At 44.7% G+C, this 19,390-nt stretch overlaps 1 protein-coding gene across 4 annotated transcripts in view; it reads right to left on the reverse strand.

The window, feature by feature from the left end:
• The window catches only part of ARHGAP10 (Rho GTPase activating protein 10), a 349,503-nt gene that overhangs the window by 225,013 nt on the left and 105,100 nt on the right, over positions 1-19,390 (reverse strand). For all 4 annotated transcript variants that reach the window (XR_002346408.1, XM_021100659.1, XM_021100661.1 and 1 more), the window contains exon 4: positions 5,414-5,485. Coding sequence is in view for 3 of the 4 variants with exons in the window: in XM_021100659.1 (XP_020956318.1) it covers positions 5,414-5,485 (72 nt within the window). In the remaining variant the exon portion in view is untranslated. The remainder of the gene's footprint in view (positions 1-5,413; positions 5,486-19,390) is intronic.

Raw genomic sequence — 19,390 nt, forward strand, 5'->3', positions numbered from 1 at the left:
CGTGGCTCAGTGGTTAACGAATCCGACTAGGAACCATGAGGTCGAGGGTTCGGTCCCTGCCCTTGCTCAGTGGGTTAACGATCCGTGAGCTGTGGTGTAGGTTGCAGACGCGGCTCAGATCCCGCGTTGCTGTGGCTCTGGCGCAGGCCGGTGGCTACAGCTCCGATTGGACCCCTAGCCTGGGAACCTCCATATGCCGCGGGAGCGGCCCAAGAAATAGCAAAAAGACAAAAAAAAAAATAATAATAATAATAATAATAATAATTGGCTCTTGGCAAAACAGCATCCGAATCGGCTCTGTCAAGATCAGTATCACTCAGCAGTATCAATTTGGTACCTGCATGCTGCCGCTTGCAGAGAAAGATCAATTTTAAATTCTCCCGCCGTAACTCTTAGTAAGTTCTGTTATTTCTCGGAGTTATTGCTCAGTGCACTTGTCTTCCTGAAAACTTTGCTAGCGCCCCATTTAACAGCAACGGTTATGGGCAAAGTGTTATGTGGACACTTGGTCATGAGTGACAAGCCCAGGGGGTTGGGGGAGGACAGAGAAGCACTTCAGTGGAGATAAAGCCGAGGGAAGCCATGACCAAAACTCTGAATTGATAGGACACAGCACAGAGTGACCTGTGTCCTGCAGTGGGAAAGGTGACTCCCTAAACACAGCAAGCACAGGAGAAAATGTGGCAGAAGCCACAGGACAGAGATCTCAGCCCAAACCAAAAAGACATGCTCGACGGAGGACACAGACAAACAGAAACAAAAAAGCAGAAAAGAATACCTGGGGCTTTTTTAAAAATCCAGAGTATGAAAACCACCTGGCAGTTTAGATGACGTTGAAACAAGTTAAACGTGACATTGGGCTTCTGGAAACTGGAGAAGGAAGTAAATGGAACTGAAAGAGCTTCCAAATAAAGGCAAATAGTAGGACATTCCCAGATGGGAAAAAGGGGAAGAGAAAAGAGAAGATAAACATTTAGATAAGAATATCTAAAAAATTCTGCTGTCATCAGCTTTTAAAGACCTTTTTTTTTTTTTTTTACCACTCCCCACATGAAAACTCCTTTATGGTATTTTTTTAAAAAGAACTTTAACCTAAGAAAGTAAAGTTAGTTTTAAGTATCCTATTAGGTAAAGAAACCAGGGGAACAAGAACACGAGCTTGTCAAAATATGACTGACGTTCAGGAAGCACAGCTGTAGAAAATCATCATATATCCAGATCATGAACCCTAAGCTGGTTCTTCTACAATTATTGGTAGAATTGGTTTATTTTAGAAGATACCTTTTAGAATCAGACAGCATTCGGACTGGTAGAAAATAAAGAAATAAAGCTGTCTTTCCTCTTAATGATTTAACAATCTAATCAAAGAGACAGATGCTTATTTATCACTATATAACCTAGGAAACTACCTTTCCCACTGTTCATTCTTACGTAGAAAATTGCCAGTAAAATAAAAAGTGACTGCTTGCACAGCAAAGGAAACCCAAAAGAAAACAAAAAGACAACTTACAGAATGGGAGAAAATAGTTTCAAATGATGCAACCGACAAGAGCTTAATCTCTAGAATATATAAACAACTTATACAACCCAACAGCAAAAAAACCAATCAATCAATGGAAAAATGAGCAAAAGACCTGAATAGACACTTCTCCAAAGAAGATATACAGATGGCCAACAAACACATGAAAAAATGCTCAACATCGCTGATTATAAGAGAAATGCAAATCAAAACTACCATGAGATACCACCTCACACCAGTCAGAATGGCCATCATTAATAAATCCACAAATAACAAGTGCTGGAGGGGCTGTGGAGAAAAGGGAACCCTCCTGCACTGCTGGTGGGAATGTAAACTGGTACAGCCACTATGGAGAACAGTTTGGAGATACCTTAGAAATCTATACATAGAACTTCCATATGACCCCGCAATCCCACTCTTGGGCATCTATCCAGACAAAGCTCTACTTAAAAGAGACACATGCACCCGCATGTTCATTGCAGCACTATTCACAATAGCCAGGACGTGGAAACAACCCAAATGTCCATCGACAGATGATTGGATTCGGAAGATGTGGTATATATACACAATGGAATACTACTCAGCCATAAAAAAGGGTGACATCATGCCATTTGCAGCAACATGGATGGAACTAGAGAATCTCATACTGAGTGAAATGAGCCAGAAAGACAAAGGCAAATACCATATGATATCACTTATAACTGGAATCTAATATCCAGCACAAATGAATATCTCCTCAGAAAAGAAAATCATGGACTTGGAGAAGAGACTTGTGGTTGCCTGATGGGAGGAGGAGGGAGTGGGAGGGATCGGGAGCTTGGGCTTATCAGACACAACCTAGAATAGATTTACAAGGAGATCCTGCTGAATAGCATTGAGAACTATGTCTAGATACTCCTGTCGCAACAGAAGAAAGGGTGGGGGAAAAAACTGTAACTGCAATGTATACATCTAAGGATAACCTGACCCCCTTGCTGTACAGTGGGAAAATAAAAAAAAAAAAAAAGTGACTGCCAGTGACAGGCCTCCTTGAAGGTAACATTAAAAGGTGTGACAGTCATCACACACACAGCACTGAAGGAGCGCATAGGGTAGAGCCTGCACAAACCTGAAGCCAGAAAAACAATGAAGAAATAAAGAAATGGGGCCTCCGGATAGAATCTGGCCACTGAGCAGCTCAAAACACCAACTATTGCCTCTGGAGTGGATAAGCAATGAGATCCTGCTGTATTGCACTAAGAACTACGTCTAGTCACTTATGATGGAGCATGATGGAGGATGATGCAAGAAAAAGAATGTACATCTATGTGTGTAACTGGGTCACTTTGATGCATTGTAGAAAATTGACAGAACACGATACACCAGCTATAAGGGAAAAAAATATTTCAAAAATAAAATGGAGTTCCTGTTGTGGTGCAGCTGAAACGAACCCAACTAGGAACCATGAGGTTGTGGGTTCAATCCCTGGCCTCGCTCCATCGGTTAAGGATCCAGCATTGCCGTGAGCTGTGGTGTAGATGACAGACGCGGCTTGGATCTGGCATTGCTGCGGCTTTGGTGTAGGCCGGCAGCTACAGCTCCGATTTGACCCCTAACATGGGGACCTCCATATGCCTTGGATGTGACCTTAAAAAGCAAAAATAAATAAATAAATAAATAATTTTAAAAATACAAAATAAAATCAATTCACCTTTCAATAGGGCAATTTATTTTGCAAGCTGATTTGCAGGAGATATAGGTGACCCTTGAACAACGTAGGTTTTAGCGGCACCAATCTTGGAGCAGTCAAAAATCCAAGTATAACGACAGCTGGTCCTCAGTATACATGGTTCCATATCCACGGAGTCAACCAACCTCGGACCTTGTAGTGCTGTAGCATTTACCACTGAAAAATATCCACATATCTGTAGACCCACAGAGTTTAAACTCGAGTTGTTCAAGGGTCACCGCACTCTGCACGAGCATATCTGCAGCTGGGAACGTCTGGGGAGTGGAAGATTCGAGGTCAAAAATTTATAAAAACCCAGTAGGTAGATAAAAAAGAAAATAGATTTACTGTCACATTCAATTTTCATTTCCACCATATGATCCTCATCCACCACTACCATCACCCAATTAAAGTGAGAAAAATAAGAAATGTTTACATGCAAAACCTGTCAGAGAAAGGTTCAAAGAGAAAGAACGAAGATCTTCAAGCTTTAAAACAGCCTAAGAAGATGGCAGAAAAGAGCATCAGAAAACTGCAAAGCAGAGCCATCAGATCGTCAGATCCGCAGTCTCCTTTGGATCCCTAAAGCCAATGACTTGCCCAGGGTCACAGACGTGGAAGCAGATCTGCAATGTCCTGCTAGGAAGCCAACAGACACAAACCAGCTTCATGCGGCTCAGCAAACAACCGCAGGAAGAGGACTTGGGGGAGGCGGTAGAGACCCCCAGTGACCTCCCCTCGACACACAGTCCTTCCCTAAAACCTGTAAAGAATTACGCCCAAACGACGAGTCTAACAAGTCACTTAAAGCAGAAGTGATTCCATAAATAGCAACTCAAGAGCTGGCCCGCTTTGGATCCGTCTGTACAGCTCCAGCCATGGAGACCACAATGTTTGTTGGTAGAAAGGATTTTAATAGTGTGTTTACAAAGATAAAGGAGAGAAAAAAAAAAAAAAAAGAACTCACATCCTCAAGGCACATGGGGATAAAAACACAAATATAAAAACTCTCTTCCCTACCTAAAACCCATGTCACGCCCTTCCCCTTGGGCCAAGCCAAAAATGGTCAACAACACACAAATGATGCTTTTTCCTCCCTCAAGTGCATGCACGGCATTCAGGAAAGGCTGGTGGAAATTATTTCTCTGAGATAATTTCAGAGCGCAGTTCGCAAACGCTAGACATTGCTAAATATATCCGAGGCTCCCTGTGTCAAAGTCGCTGCCTTATTCCCAGAAATCCTGGCTATGGTCCAGGTCTTTGAGGGCAGAGTCTAAGGTTCGCTCACCTTTGAATCTCCAGCCCCCATAACAATACTGGCACATAACAGAAGCCCAATACACTTGTGTTAACTTGAAGGAGACGAGTCCTATCACAGAATGTTCTCATCCCGGTTGCAATGGCAGGCTGGTGCAGCAGCATTTCTCACCTCAAACCCTCGTGTGATGCTCCGCTCCGCCACAAAACTGAGAGGGGGCACGGAAATCACCACCTCCCTAGAGAAATAAGAGCTTTCATTCAGGAGTTCCCGTCGTGGCGCAGTGGTTAACGAATCCGACTAGGAACCATGAGGTTGCAGGTTCGATCCCTGGCCTTGCTCAGTGAGTTAACGATCCGGCGTTGCTGTTAGCTGTGGTTGCAGACGAGGCTCGGATCCCACGTTGCTGTGGCTCTGGCGTAGGCCGGTGGCTGCAGCTCCGATTCGACCCCTAGCCTGGGAACTGTTAGCTGTGGTTGCAGACGAGGCTCGGATCCCACGTTGCTGTGGCTCTGGCGTAGGACGGTGGCTGCAGCTCCGATTCGACCCCTAGCCTGGGAACCTCCATACGCCACAGGAGCGGCCCAAGAGCGGCCCAAGAAATGGCAAAAAGACAAAAAAAAAAAAAAAAAAAGAGCTTTCATTCAGAGTAAATGCGTCCTTTGGTTAAAGACATTTTTAAAACTCTCTATGGAAAGGTGTAGCCAAAGATGCTGATGAGAGGTTTTACCATGCCGTCCAGGTGTTTTTGTTTTCAATTCCATATTCCCCAAGGGGGGGGGGGCGGGGAACGCATTTGAAACATACAACAACAGATGGGTGACTCCAACATGTCCTGCAAAGCTGCCAAGTGTGCAGAGGGGGTATGTTCACGCAGCAGAGGCATCTATGTGTGCTGTTTACAAGTGTACTCGAATTAGACACAAACCTTTACGGCTCCAAGTTGCTCTTTCCTGAATTTTTCCAAGGGTTTAATCAGGGTCTCGGTTACACTTAATGCCTAGAGAACCAGAGGGATCACAAAAGAGCAAAGGGTTAGGTTTCCAAAAAGGAAAAAATGAGTTTTTCATTTCCCTCTTCCATCCCACCCAGAAATAAAATGAGCAACACACTGAGCTGCTTTATCTCACCCTGCCAATGCAACTATTAAATCACTTCTAAATTTATTAACACACTAGATCTCCATAAATATTTTCAGGGCAGAGGAGGTGGGGCAAAGTGCCAGGGAAACATGCAACCCAGGCCCAACACAGCCCTTTCTTCAGGGAAAATAGCAAGAGGGTTGTCTTTAGGCAACAAAGGGGCCTATCACACTCATTAACAGGAACATTTCTGTTTGAATTTTTTTTCCTCCCCCTGCTCAGAAATTTAAAAGTCAATGGCATTCCTTTACTAGTGATCAGACTACATTATGTAGAAGGCTAGGTTTGTGGCCTCAAGTTTAAAATGTACCCAGACTTTCTTTCATCCCTGAAAATTCCCCAGAAGGCTTTAGGCAAAGCACAGCAGTCACTGCAGCTCAGGATAGTTGTCCGTCCAAAGGCTGGGGGAGCCAGTGAGATTGTCACCATCACAGGAAGCACACACACACTCCACCCACAACCGCATTCAGGCTTTTACTGGCTGGTGTGATGCTTGTCATTTTATGATAGAATCTACCTATCACTTATATGTGGAATCAAAAAACTACAACTAGTGAGCAAAAAAGAAGCAAACTAGAGTTCCCGTTGTGTTGTGGCGAAGCAGAAATGAATCCAACTAGGAACCATGAGGCTGTAGGTTCGATCCCTGCCTTCACTCACTGAGTTAAGGATCTGGTGTTGTCGTGAGCTGTGGTGTAGGTCGCAGACCCGGCTCGGATCTAGCACTGCTGAGGCTGTGGTGTAGGCCGGCAGATGTAGCTGCCGTGAGACCCCTAGCCTGGGAAGCTCCATGTGCCATGGTTATGGCCCTAAAAAGACAAAAAAGAAAAAAAAAAAAAGGCAAAAAAAAGAAGCAGACTCACAGATATAGAGAACAAACTCATGGTAACCAGTGGGGAGAGGGAAGGGAGGAGGGGCAATACAGAAGCAGGGGATTATAAGGTACCAACTATTAGGTATAAAATAAGCTTCAAGGATATATTGTACAACATGGGCAACACAGCCAGTGTTTTGGAATAACTATAGATGGAGTATAACCTTTAAAAATTGTGACTCACAGTATTGTACACCTGTAACTCATACAGTATTACCATACATCAATCATACTTCCTAAAAATTTTTAATAAAAAAATGTTAAAAAGACAACATGCAATTGCAAATGGGATATTTACCAAGGAGGATGCATTTAACCACAATATGCTGGTGAGCAGCGGTGTTCTCACCATTTCCAGAAATACCCAGAAGAGTGCAGAAAAGCTCAAAACACTTTACAACAATGTGCCATCCCTCCTCTTTACAAAAAAAAAAAAAAAAAAAAAGGCCCACGGAAATTCAAGCTTAAAATTACAGGGGGAAAAAAATGACTTCGAACAGGAAAAGTTTATTAATTTAACCAAAGGCTCCTTTGCCATGTTTCATTATGTAAGGGTTTCTCCCCCAAGAGACCACTCATCCTGGGAGATGGGGAATCCTGAAAATACCAATCATGCCTACATTCGAGACATCCCAAGCTAGAACTCTCTTCCCCAGGCCGGCCACTGGCTCCCACCCCCTCCCATCCTGATCATTTGTTACTTAGGTGTTAGTGCATTGCTGACACCCATTTGCAGCAACATGGATGGACCTAGAGACTCTCATACTGAGTGAAGTAACTCAGAAAGAGAAAGACAAATATTATATAACATCACATATGTGAAATCTAATAAAAAATGATACAAAAGAAATTATGTATAAAACAGAAACTCAGGGGAGTTCCCGTTGTGGCGCAGTGGTTAATGAATCCGACTAGGAACCATGAGGTTGCGGGTTCGGTCCCTGCCCTTGTTCAGTGGGTTAACGATCCGGCGTTGCCGTAAGCTGTGGTGTAGGTTGCAGACGCGGCTCGGATCCCACGTTGCTGTGGCTCTGGCGTAGGCCGGTGGCTACAGCTCCGGTTCAACCCCTAGCCTGGGAACCTCCATATGCCGCGGGAGCGGCCCAAGAAATAGCAACAACAACAACAACAAAAAAGACAAAAAGACAAAAAAAAAAACAAAAAAAAAAACAAAATAAAAACAGAAACTCACAGATTTCAAAGCCAATCTCACAGTTACCATAGACGAAACCATTGTGGGGAGAAAGGAATTGAGAAGATGGGAAGAGGCATTCCTGTTGTGGTGCAGCAGGAACAAATCTGACTAGGAACCATGAGGTTGTAGGTTTGGTCCCTGGCCTCAGTCACTGGGTTAAGGATCCGGCGTTGGTGTGAGCTGTGGTATAGGTCGAAGTCTCGGCTTGGATTTGGTGTTGCTGTGGCTGTAGCTCTGATTTGACTCCTAGCCTGGGGACCTCAATATGCCGAGGGTATGGCCCTAAGAAACAAAAAAAAAAAAGAAGAAGAAAAAGGTGGGAATAATGTACACACACTACTGTCTAAAATAGACGATTAACGAGAACTTACAACATAGCTCGGGAAAATCTACTCAATAATTTGGAAAAACTACTCTCTACTCTCTAGGTAGGAAAAACTATTCTCTAGTTTGTAATAACCTAAATGGGAAGAAGGAGTGGATGTATTTATATGTATGACTGATTCACTTTGCTATACACCTGAAATTAATACAATATATTAAGTCAACTATACTCCACAAAATTTTTAAAAGAAAAAAAATTGTTACTGAGGCGACAGAACTAACAGCAATAACTAGTTCGGCAGCAGAATCATCTTCAGAACACAATAATTTTATCCTCTCTACATTGTAGAACACATGACCCACACCAAGGGCCAAGCCAAGAGTCTTGTATACTAAGAACAGAGCAGGGATGCAGCAAGCCACATGCCAGGGATCCTGAAGATTCAAAATGATTTGCAATGTGCCACATTCCACCTGGAAAACCAGCTAAGAGAGGTCAACTATAACATTTTAAAAATAATCCAACAAACACACAAGTTCTCAAAAGAAGTCATGGCTCACTTCTATTAGCATCAGCATCATCTCCCAGGCTTCCACATCTGGGCCTGGCCAACTCGTGGTCCTGAATAAAGCCACATGTGATACATCGTCTGCAGAGGCTGGCCCACTCACCAAAGACGTCAGGCCAGCACCTCACGCTGGGGTCACAGGGACCAGTAACTGCTCAAGGTCACAGAGGAACAAGGATGAGAAATCATGCAAGGGTGAGCCCAGGTCTAACCCCCATATAGCACTTCAGTGAAGTCCCAAAGGGCTACTCCCCCGATTCCAAGCTGCCATCTCAATCAACTATTCCATGCCATGAACACGTGCTGAGCGTCAGAGCCAGGTGCTAAAGACACAACTATGAATGACCCAAGTGCAGCCCCTGCCCCGAGGAACCTCCAGTCTCATGTGGACACATGAGTCAACGTGCAATTGCAAATCCTCAGCATTCCTCCCAACACAGAGAAGTGGTGCCGCGGTGAGGACTCAATCAGAGGAGATACAAGGAGAAATGCGCTCAGGGAGGGCTCCATCAAAGAAGTGACATTTAAGCTTCGATCTGAAAGATGAGGAGGATTGAGTGGTGCAAAGAGCAAGGGGAACTTCAGCCTGAAACCAGCAGAGGCAAAGGACTGAGGAGAAGAGTCAGAAGATCACAGGAAATAGCAAAAAGCCAGTGTGGCTGGGGCACAGAGAACAAGAAGTGAACAGTAAGGTGAGAGAGGGAGGGGGACCGGAATATGGGAGCCAGTGGGTCCAAGGAAAAGGTTATTTTATTGCGGGCATGATGGAAAAAGCCACTAAAGGGCTCTAAAAAAGGGATTACTACCATGGTCTTTCTACTTTTTGTTGGTTTTGGGTTTTTTGTCCTTTTTTTTTTTTTTTTTTTTTTTTTAACAAACCCTTGTGTCAAGGCCTGACTTCCAATAAATTGCAGCGAGGCAGCTGCTCTGCTACGTACGAAACCCTGACGCAGAAGCAGGTCGTCTATGAATGGTTTAGTACCAGGTTCCCCACGAACGTGTGGTGCATGATGGGCAAGGCGGTGGCCGCACTTTCCGGCTGCCTACCATGGTCTTTTTAAAGAGTATTCTGGCTCTCCTGAGAGAGAGAAACCTACCAGAAATGAGGAAAATGGAAAGGAAAAAAACTAGTTAGGAAGCTTCCAGAACAGTACGGGCAATAGATGATGGTGGCTTGGGAGTTCCTGTCGTGACTCAGCAGAAACAAAGCTGACTGGTATCCATGAGGATGAGGGTTCAATCCCTGGCCTCACTCGATGGGTTAAGAATCCAGTGTTTCTGTGAGCTGTGGTGTAGGTTGCAGATGTGGCTCAGATCTGGAGTTGCTGTGGCTATAGTGTAGGCCGGCAGCTGCAGCTCCAATTTGATCCCTAGGCGGGGAACTTCCACATGCTGTGGGTGTGGCCCTAAAAAAAAAAAAAAAAAAAAAAAAAAAAAGAGGTAGTGGCTTAGAGTAAGGCACTGACAACAGAGAAGAGTCGACAGATTTGAGAGATCTGCAGGAGGAATCAAAGTAATTGGTGATGAACTGGATGTGGACAAGGCAGGGGTTTCCGGGATCCCTCCCAGATTTCTGCCATGAGCCGCTGAATAGACAATGTCACTCTTTATTGAAATAGGAAAATTCCGAGGAAAAGCACTTGAGAACAAGCACCAAGGGGTCATCGTACCTTAGAGATGCTGGGAGACCATCAAAAGATGAATAAAACAAGCTGCCAGAGACAAGTGTCCACAGCCTGGGAAAGACGTCCGGATCGGAGATGTAAACTTGGCAGGCGTCGGCCGGGAGCTGACGTTGGGAGTCACAGAAGTGAAGGCAGATGCGGCGGAGAATGGAAAGGAGAGGTCCAGACCCAGCGCCGTCGGTCCGGAGAGGGATGGACAGGAGGAGAGAACCAGCAAGATTGGCAAGGAGCTAGTGGGATAAGGATCTGGCATTGCCACAGCTGTAGTACAGGTCGCAGCTGGGGCTGCTCCCTGGCCCAGGAACTCCATAGGATGCAGGGCAAAAAAAGAAAAAAAACAAGGGTAGGGGGACAGCAATTCTGGGGCACTAAAACCCCTGAGGAAGTCAGAAACAAGGGAGGGAGGCGGAAGAGATTCAAAGGGCTCCACCAGCCAACAGAACAGGACAGAGAAATGCTCAGTGAACACCAGATGGGAAGAGCGATAACATGGCTACACACAGACCCACCTACTTCAAACCCCAAAACTCCGTTCTCTGGAGTCAACACTGTCCTGCACAAAAGCACCAGGCCACAGAGATTGCACATAAAGCCATCAGTCAGTCATCTGTCCTTCACTTGGAGATTTTGATACAGTATCTGACTGCCAAGCACTAGCCTTGGTGTAGGCAAAGAACAGTAGGGGTTTCTGCCTTACTGTTTGCAGGTCTTTAAGCACATGTCCCAAACTAGGAAAGAGGTAGCTGTGACAGACACCACTATTATCCAACTCTTTAATATAAAACGCTTTAGGAGTTCCCAGAGTGGCACAGCGGGAGGACACAGATTCAATCCCTGGCATCACTCAGTGGGTTAAAGGATCCAGCGTGGCTGTGAGCTGTGGTGTAGGTCGCAGGTGCAGCTCAGATCCCACGTTGCTGTGGCTATGGTGTAGGCCAGGGGCTACAGCTCTGATTTGAACCCTAGGCTGAGAACCTTCATATGCTGCGAGTGTGGCCCGAAAAAGCAAAAAAAAAACTTTAAAAAGTAGAATATGCTTTAATTAAAAATTTTTTAATTTAAAGTTCATTATCATTTTTCTTCTTTAACAAAGTCTGAGTATGTAACTTCTGAACTGAACCTTAAGCATTCTATCCAAGGACAAAATCACGAAGGAGCTGCTGAACACTAGCAACAAAGATAGTTTTTTCCTCTTTTTCTCAAAATAGAGTGGAGACCCCATGAAATCCCTCAGTTCCTTTTATAATTTCACATAAGTATTACATAGTATCGGTTAGTAACAGCATGAAGGAAGTTTTCTAATGCCAAAACATGAGTCTTCTTCCCCAGAGACAAAACCATACCATACAGCTCAGGGACTGCCCCTAAAACTACGGTCTTTTCTGATGGGGAAAGTTTCTGAATTTCAAAGAGACAGCTGAAGGAGTAATATGGAGAAAAGATTTCAAATACACATTAGAAATCAGATGATTTAGAGAGAGGGAGAAAGCAAATATAGAATGTAAATTTATAACCACATCTGTGAGACTACGGAACTATTTTTCCCCCCATTAGATACTTAAACCAGCTACACACACTCGAAGAGTTATAAAAACCCTTGGAAAGAATTTTGGATGGTTTTGCTTAGAAAGAGAATGCATCTACATAAACACAAAACATGTTCATGACTCAGGTGGCCTCACCTTGGAGCAGGGTTGAGCCAACTTGAGCTGCAGAAGACCAGATGGTCAATAATTTAGGCTTTGAGCCAAACAGCCTCAGGTGGAACTAGTCAACTCTGCCACTGCAGCGACAAAGCCATCGTACCTATCGACGAATGAGGACAGCTGTGGTGCAACAAAATTTCCTTTATAAGAAGGAGAGGCAAGATGGGTCTGGCCCATGGGCCACAGCTGACTGAACCCTGCCTGAGAGAATCCTTCCGGGAATCACAGCATAAGGTGTTCTTACTTGTATCTGATTGTTTATGTGCTGAAACAGACATTTGCCTTATTTGCAGGGCACCAAAAGTTGGGTGGCAGGAAGGTGGAATGTTGGACGAGAGGAACGCATTTCAAGCAGCTCTCAGGCTAAAAAGGATTTAAAAGCAGTGCCACAGAGTTTGCCTGGAAAAGCGATCGACCAGGCTTCAGCACCAAAAGGCAAATGCTCAAGTGTAAAAGGTCTCTTAACAACAGTACAGGTCAAGTTAATAGTGCACTTAACATGGGCTTTAGGGTCTAAAAAATCTGAGTTAACTGCAAGTTCAGCATCAAGTCCAGTAGTCATCCATTGCCCAAGATGATCATGAACACAGACAAAGGTTCCCTGTATTGCTCAGATCCAAATAAGATACTCTATCAACTGTATCCTGTAAGCTCAGAACCTATCTCAACAGCATGGTTACATTCTAAGAGACACAGTCTCTAACTGGGTTAAGACAGGAATGTGAGATCAGAAGGCTAAAAATGGTTCAGGAAGAATAGGTTTAAAAAAAAAAACAGTATTTGACTGAGTTGGGGAGAAAGAGAACATTTAGATGAACAAGATGAAAGCTGTCTTCAAACATTTACCATATGAGAGAAAAAAAAATCATTTAGATTTGCTTAAAAAGGACAAAACCAGGTCTGATGGGGAGAAGCCGAGAGCAGATCTGGGTTTGCCTTCAAGAGGAACTCAACAAGAACTACAACGGACCCAGCAAGGCAGTGGGACCCGCCAGCTCCTTCCATACTAACAAGCAGAAGCAACACGACCAAGTGTCCAGGACACAATCGCAGATCCCTTCATTGAGAGGCTGGCCTAGGAACCCTCCAAGGTCCTACCCAGCCGGAGGATCTCGGGACTCGGCATGCGGCATGTCATGCCTTGTGAGAGGCAGAAGCGTAAATTACATTTCAATGAGGCTCAACAATGGCAAACCACAGGATCCATCAGAACCTCACAATCCAAAGTAAAAGAAGATGATTATTTTTGTCCTTTTTAGGGCCACACCTGCAGCTTATGACATTTCCAGGATAGGGGCAAACTGGAGCTGCAGCTGCAGGCCTACACTACAGCCACAGATCTGAGCCCCGTCTTTGACCAGTGCCACAGCTTGTGGCAACACTGGATCCTTGACCCACTGAGCGAGGCCAGGGATAAACCCATGTCCTCATGGACACTATGGTGGGTTCTTAACCCCCTGAGCCACAATGGGAACTCTGAACAAGATTATTATATAACAGTTCAGAGGATTCAATTTTTTCCCACTTGTCAGGTCTGACATTCCTTTTCTTAAGACATGTGGATATGAGAACTTAAATGTCTAAAACAGTAAGGAAAGGTAGGGTGGTATCTTTAGTACCCCTAGAGTTTAATCCAGAGCCGAGAATCTGTTGACAATGTTCACTGACCAGGAGAGAACCAGATTCCACTACAGGGAAATTTCCCTACCGTTGGCGTTCAAAGGCCAAGTTCTGATGCACATTCTAACAAGAACGGAGCTTCAGACCAGAAACCCATATTCAGTAAAAAAGGCAACAAAGGCAGAACTACATCCCATATTTTGAATAATTTTTTTAATATCTCAGTCCAGGTATAATAATGAACAAGCCAAGAGAAGCACAGCATCTTCTCAATCACTCAGCAGTAAGAAGGACAGGCTGAGGCTAATCAAACAGAAGGGATGATGGCCATTCCCCACGGCCCTTGTTATTTTAAGCCTGGATTCCAAGTATTCTTGACCCCAGAGCAATGCATGATCTGAAAGCAAAGGAGAGTTTCCACTATGTTCTCCCATGACCTTCCAGACACTCCCATCTCATTAAAGGGAAACCTCTACTTTCCAATTCCAATGTCAAGATTGGCGGCAAAAAAGCCCTTCTTCGGCAAAGATGTATTTCTTATTTGTCCTTGAAACAGAACCTTGAGAAAGGGTGCCAAGGAACTCTCAGGCTTATGTGGACATAAGGAATATTTTTCCCAAAGGTGCCCCTCAGGAAAAAAGGGACTTACCTTACATAAGAATTCTTACAGTCTCCCGAAGGAGCGTTCTTGCCATATTGTGATGAACAAAGAAGGGTTTGAGGAACCTGAGCCTAAAACATCCCCAATCACATCTAGTTTCAAGTGCTTAGAGATCATAGTCAGGGTTCCAAAAACAAGAAAAAGCTAAGAAATGTAGGAGATTAGGTATCATTCTAGAGATGACCTCCACTTTTTAAGTGTTCAGTAATTTTGTAAAGCTCACTCTGCAAGAACAAGAAGTATTTATACTCAGAAAGGCGTCAAAAGACATCTCAAGGATAAATTTTTTAAAGTGAGGCTGTCCAAGTGTGCTGTAAGGGGGCACTTGTAGCTTAAGATAAAATTTCCAATGAAAGCATCAGAAAGATTTTTTTTTTGTCTTTTTGTCTTTTTGCCATTTCTTGGGCTGCTCCCCCAGCATATGGAGGTTCCCAGGCTAGGGGTCCAATAGGAGCTACCATTACTGGCCTACGCTACAGCCACAGCAACGTGGGATCCGAGCCACGTCTGCAACCTACACCACAGCTCACGGCAATGCCGGATCTTTAACCCCCTGAGCAAGGGCAGGTATCGAACCCACAACCTCATGGTTCCTATCGGATTCGTTAACCACTGAGCCATGATGGGAACTCCCAGAAAGAGACTTTAAAAGGGGCTGTATCTCAAGGAATTCAGACCGCTGTGGCCACAAAGAAAGCTGTGCTAAAAAATTCTGAATGTGTCTGTGATAGATATACTAATGTCAGGAGTTCCCACTGGGGCACAGTAGGTTAATGATCCAGCTCATCTCTGTGCTGTTGCCAGTCTGGTCCCCAGCCTGGCACAGTGGGTTAAGGATCTGGCATTGCTGCAGCTGTGGCATAAGCCACAGATACAGCTCAGATTTGATCCCTAGCCCAGGAACCTCCATATGTCATGATACGGCCAAAAAAGCAGAGAGAAACACACACACACGTCAAAAGTATCGAGGGGTTTCCTGGTAATTCAGCAGGTTAAGGACTAGGCATTGTCACTGCTGTGGCTCAGGTTTGATCCCTGGCACAGGAACTTACACATGCCATAGGCATTGCCAAAAAAAAAAAAAAGCTGTCAAGAGCTGGAATAACTTTTTCATGAAGTAAATGGGGAAAATATTCCTAAAGTATACACTGATCATTTAATTGTTAAATACAAACACACATGTAATCAACTAAATAATGAAATACACATCTGATTATCTAAAAGATACATATAGGAATACCTCAAAGGTTTTTTGTTTAAATCTTTTCATGGGAAAATGGTATTGCCTTACAACCAGGCATAAACTTTATAGGGAATGGATATCTGTCCTTTGGGGCTGCCCAATCCTTGAAACTCCTTCCTATGTTTGAGGAATTCTCCTCCCAAACCGGGCAAAAGCACCTTCCACTATAAAAGCTGAAAATGACTAACGCTTATTTTCCCTGCCACCTTGCAGAAAGGAAGTGGCATGTGGCCAGAGCTCCATTAGTCAGATGCTACCACTACACCACAGCAATGCAGGAGGATCCAAGCCACATCTGCTACCTACACAACAGATCATGGCAATGCCAGATCCTTAACCCACTAAGCGAGGCCAGGGATCAAACCTGCATCCTCACAGATACTTGTCAGGTTCATTACTGCGGAGCCACAACAGGAACTCCCATCAGGGACCTCTTGAGCCAAGGCTGCTTGTCAGAGGGCTCCAGAGTCCCCAGGAATGGGCTACTTTACTAGTCCTGCTGTGCTCACTCACCGGCTGGGGGCAGACACCAGAAGCATGGCCTTCGCACTAACATAGCCATGGAACCTTACAGCAGCTGGGCCCTGTGATCGACTGCACTCCCTGCAGCAGAAGATCTGAGGGCACCTCGTGGCAGCCACCACGTCAAAGTCCGTTTTCCTTCCCTTACACAACCATGGCTGCCAGTCTCTCCCCGGACATCTAACAGCTCCCATCACCACAGCTACACATCACCACTGCAATCCATTAAAGCCAACATGCCACTTATACTAAGACACTCCATTTTTTATATACTATTAAGAAAAATTGCTGCCAATGACGTCTTTGTTTAGTATCTTAACTCTCAGAACTTTTATATTTATTGTAAAAGCTCTTTGGCAGTAGGTATCTCTTTTTGCTGTTTGTTTTTTTGCCATTTCTTGGGCCGCTGCTGCGGCATATGGAAGTTCCCAGGCTGGGGGTCGAATCAGAGCTGTAGCTCCTGGCCTACACCAGAGTCACAGCAACACAGGAACCGAGCCATGTCTGCAACCTACACCACAGCTCACGGCAACGCCAGATCCTTAACCCACTGAGCAAGGCCAGGGATCGAACCTGCAAATTCATGGTTCCTAGTTGGATTCTTTAACCACTGCGCCACAACGGGAACTCTGGCAGTAGGTATCTTTTTATCAGGTATCCCCCCCTCTGGTGCACACATTCAAAAAGACAAGGAGCAAGGCATATTTAACACATTTCCAAAGCTTCTTCAGAGAGTGCAGCTCTTCTGAATCACTTTCATCTCAGTCACCAACATATGGTTTTCCCCACATATGCTTCCTCTGTGCCATCAAGAATCTGGGAGCTAGGTGCTCCCATTGTGGCTCAGAGGGTTAAGAACCTGACATAACATCTGTGAGGGTGCGGGTTTGATCCCTGGCCTCGCTCAGCTGGTTAAAGATCTGGCATTGCCACAAGCTGCAATGTCGGTTGTAGATATAGCTCAGAACTGGTGTTGCCTGGCTGTGGTGCAGACCTGCAGCTCCAACTCCGATTCAACCCCTAGCCCTGGAACTTCCATGTGCCACAGTTAACAGCTGTAAAAAGAGAAAGAGAGAGAGAAAAGGATTCTTGGAGCTGCAGGATTTCTCTAAGGAGTGGTCCACTATGGTCTCCAGGATCTTCTTCCAAGATGATGGAACCCAGTCTGTAGGAACTAATCCTGGCACTTCCATCTAGAACATCTCAAGGGCAGGTTTTCAAAACACCCCAACAATTCACATTTCATCCTTAAGTGGCCGTTAAGTGACCTGCTGATTGAAATACTGAGGCCAGGAGAATTCATAACCCAATGCACGTTTTCTCATGATAGCTGCCTGGGGGATACACAGCCATCTTGCCCACACTCAGAGGTGGAAGGAGGGATGTTAAGTCTTACAAGGAGCTGAAGGCAAGGAACAGTGTCCTTGGGAGACCGAGAGACAGACAGGACAGAGATTCTCTCTTCAGCTCTGTCACCAACTTGTTCCGTGATACAGATCAAATCATTCCACCTCACTGAGTTCTAGTTCCCACCCCCCTTTTTTTAAATGACGGGATACATGGAAGCTTCCCTCAGTTCTCCCTCAGCAATTTTGTTCTAGGAGCCACTTTTGAGTACTTCACAACACGGTCTGAATGAAAACATTTTCCTCGTGAAAAGTGTGGATTCAGCTGAACTAACTCCCACTCAAGCAGCCAATTCTCTGGAAGGGACATCTGACGGCAGGGGTTCGGCAGCGGGGGTTACATTCTGGTGACCCCTGCTGAGGAGGTGGGGGGAGGGGGGGGCACGTCTGCTCTCTGCTTTTTCATGTTAGTATTAACTGGTTTATGGTAAGAGTCAGCCGCTTCCCCAGAAGCAGAGACCAAGGCCAAGGAGGTGAAATACAGGAAACATTAAGTTTCAATGAGGAAGCAGCCATCTGACAATGACAAGGCTGCGAGGTCATGGATGACAGTGACTCACCAATGACAAAGACACCTAGTCACGAGCCAGGTCTCACACACAAAGGATCAGGAAGGAACCCAGGCTGCCTGCTCATGACATTTGCCCATCGTAGAATTCTGATCTGACTTAGTCCCGATTGTAACCTCTACAGCCTCTAGAGGATTCTAGGTCAAGAAAATCCCAACCTCCACAAGGTGCATCCCTGAAAACCAGGCTTTACAATGACATCTGCATCAGACTGAATTATAACACGCTTACTAGAAAAACAATGGTGTCCAATTGTAAAGGTCAGTGCCGAGGAGAAAAATTCTTTATAAATTTAGATCCTTGACAGCTTTGAAACTAAACTGAGAAATGCTTTTGTCAATAGGATTTTTCCCCATCTGAATGTGCCTGCCAACAGAGTGGGGAAAAAAAAACCTTGTTGCTTTACCTGTAAATGATTTAAAAAGATAATCCACAGAAGAGGAGAAAATCTTTGCAAACAATGCATCTGACGCGGCCTTAGTCTCCAAAATATGCAAACAACTCATATAACTCAACAACAAAAATCCAAACAACCCACTCAAAAAACGGGCAGAAGACCTAAATAGACATTTCTCCAAAGAAGACATACGGATGGGCAAGAGGCCCATGAAAAAATGCTCAACATCACTAATTATTAGAGAAGTGCAAATCAAAACTACAGTGAGGTACCACCTCAGATTTGTCAGAATGTCCATCATTAATACATCTATAAACAACAAATGCTGGAGAGGGTGTGGCGAAAAGGCAATTCTCCCACACCATTGGTGGAAAAGTAAATTGGTACCACCACTATGGAAAAGAGTATGGAGGTCCCCCAGAAAACTAAATATAGAACTACCATATGACCCAGCAATCCCACTCTTAGGCATATATCTAGACAAAATTATAATTCAAGAAGATACACGCATCCCTATGTTCACTGCAGCACTATTCACAACAGTCAAGTCATGGAAATGGCCACCAACAGATGAATGGATTAAGAAGATGCAGTACAGGAGTTCCCGTCGTGGCGCAGTGGTTAACGAATCTGACTAGGAACCATGAGGTTGCGGGTTCGGTCCCTGCCCTTGCTCAGTGGGTTAACGATCCGGCGTTGCCATGAGCTGTGGTGTAAGTTGCAGATGCGGCTCGGATCCCGCATTGCTGTGGCTCTGGCGTAGGCCGGTGGCTACAGCTCCGATTCGACCCCTAGCCTGGGAACCTCCATATGCCACGGGAGCGGCCCAAGAAATAGCAACAACAATAACAACAACAACAAAAAAAAAGACAAAAAGACAAAAAGAAAAAAAAAAAAAAAGAAGATGCAGTACATATGCACAAGGGGATATACTCAGTCATAAAAAAGAACAAAATAATGCCATTGGCAGCTACACAGATGCAACTAGAGAT

Source organism: Sus scrofa, chromosome 8 (genome assembly GCF_000003025.6).
Source record: "Sus scrofa isolate TJ Tabasco breed Duroc chromosome 8, Sscrofa11.1, whole genome shotgun sequence".
NCBI lineage: Eukaryota > Metazoa > Chordata > Mammalia > Artiodactyla > Suidae > Sus > Sus scrofa.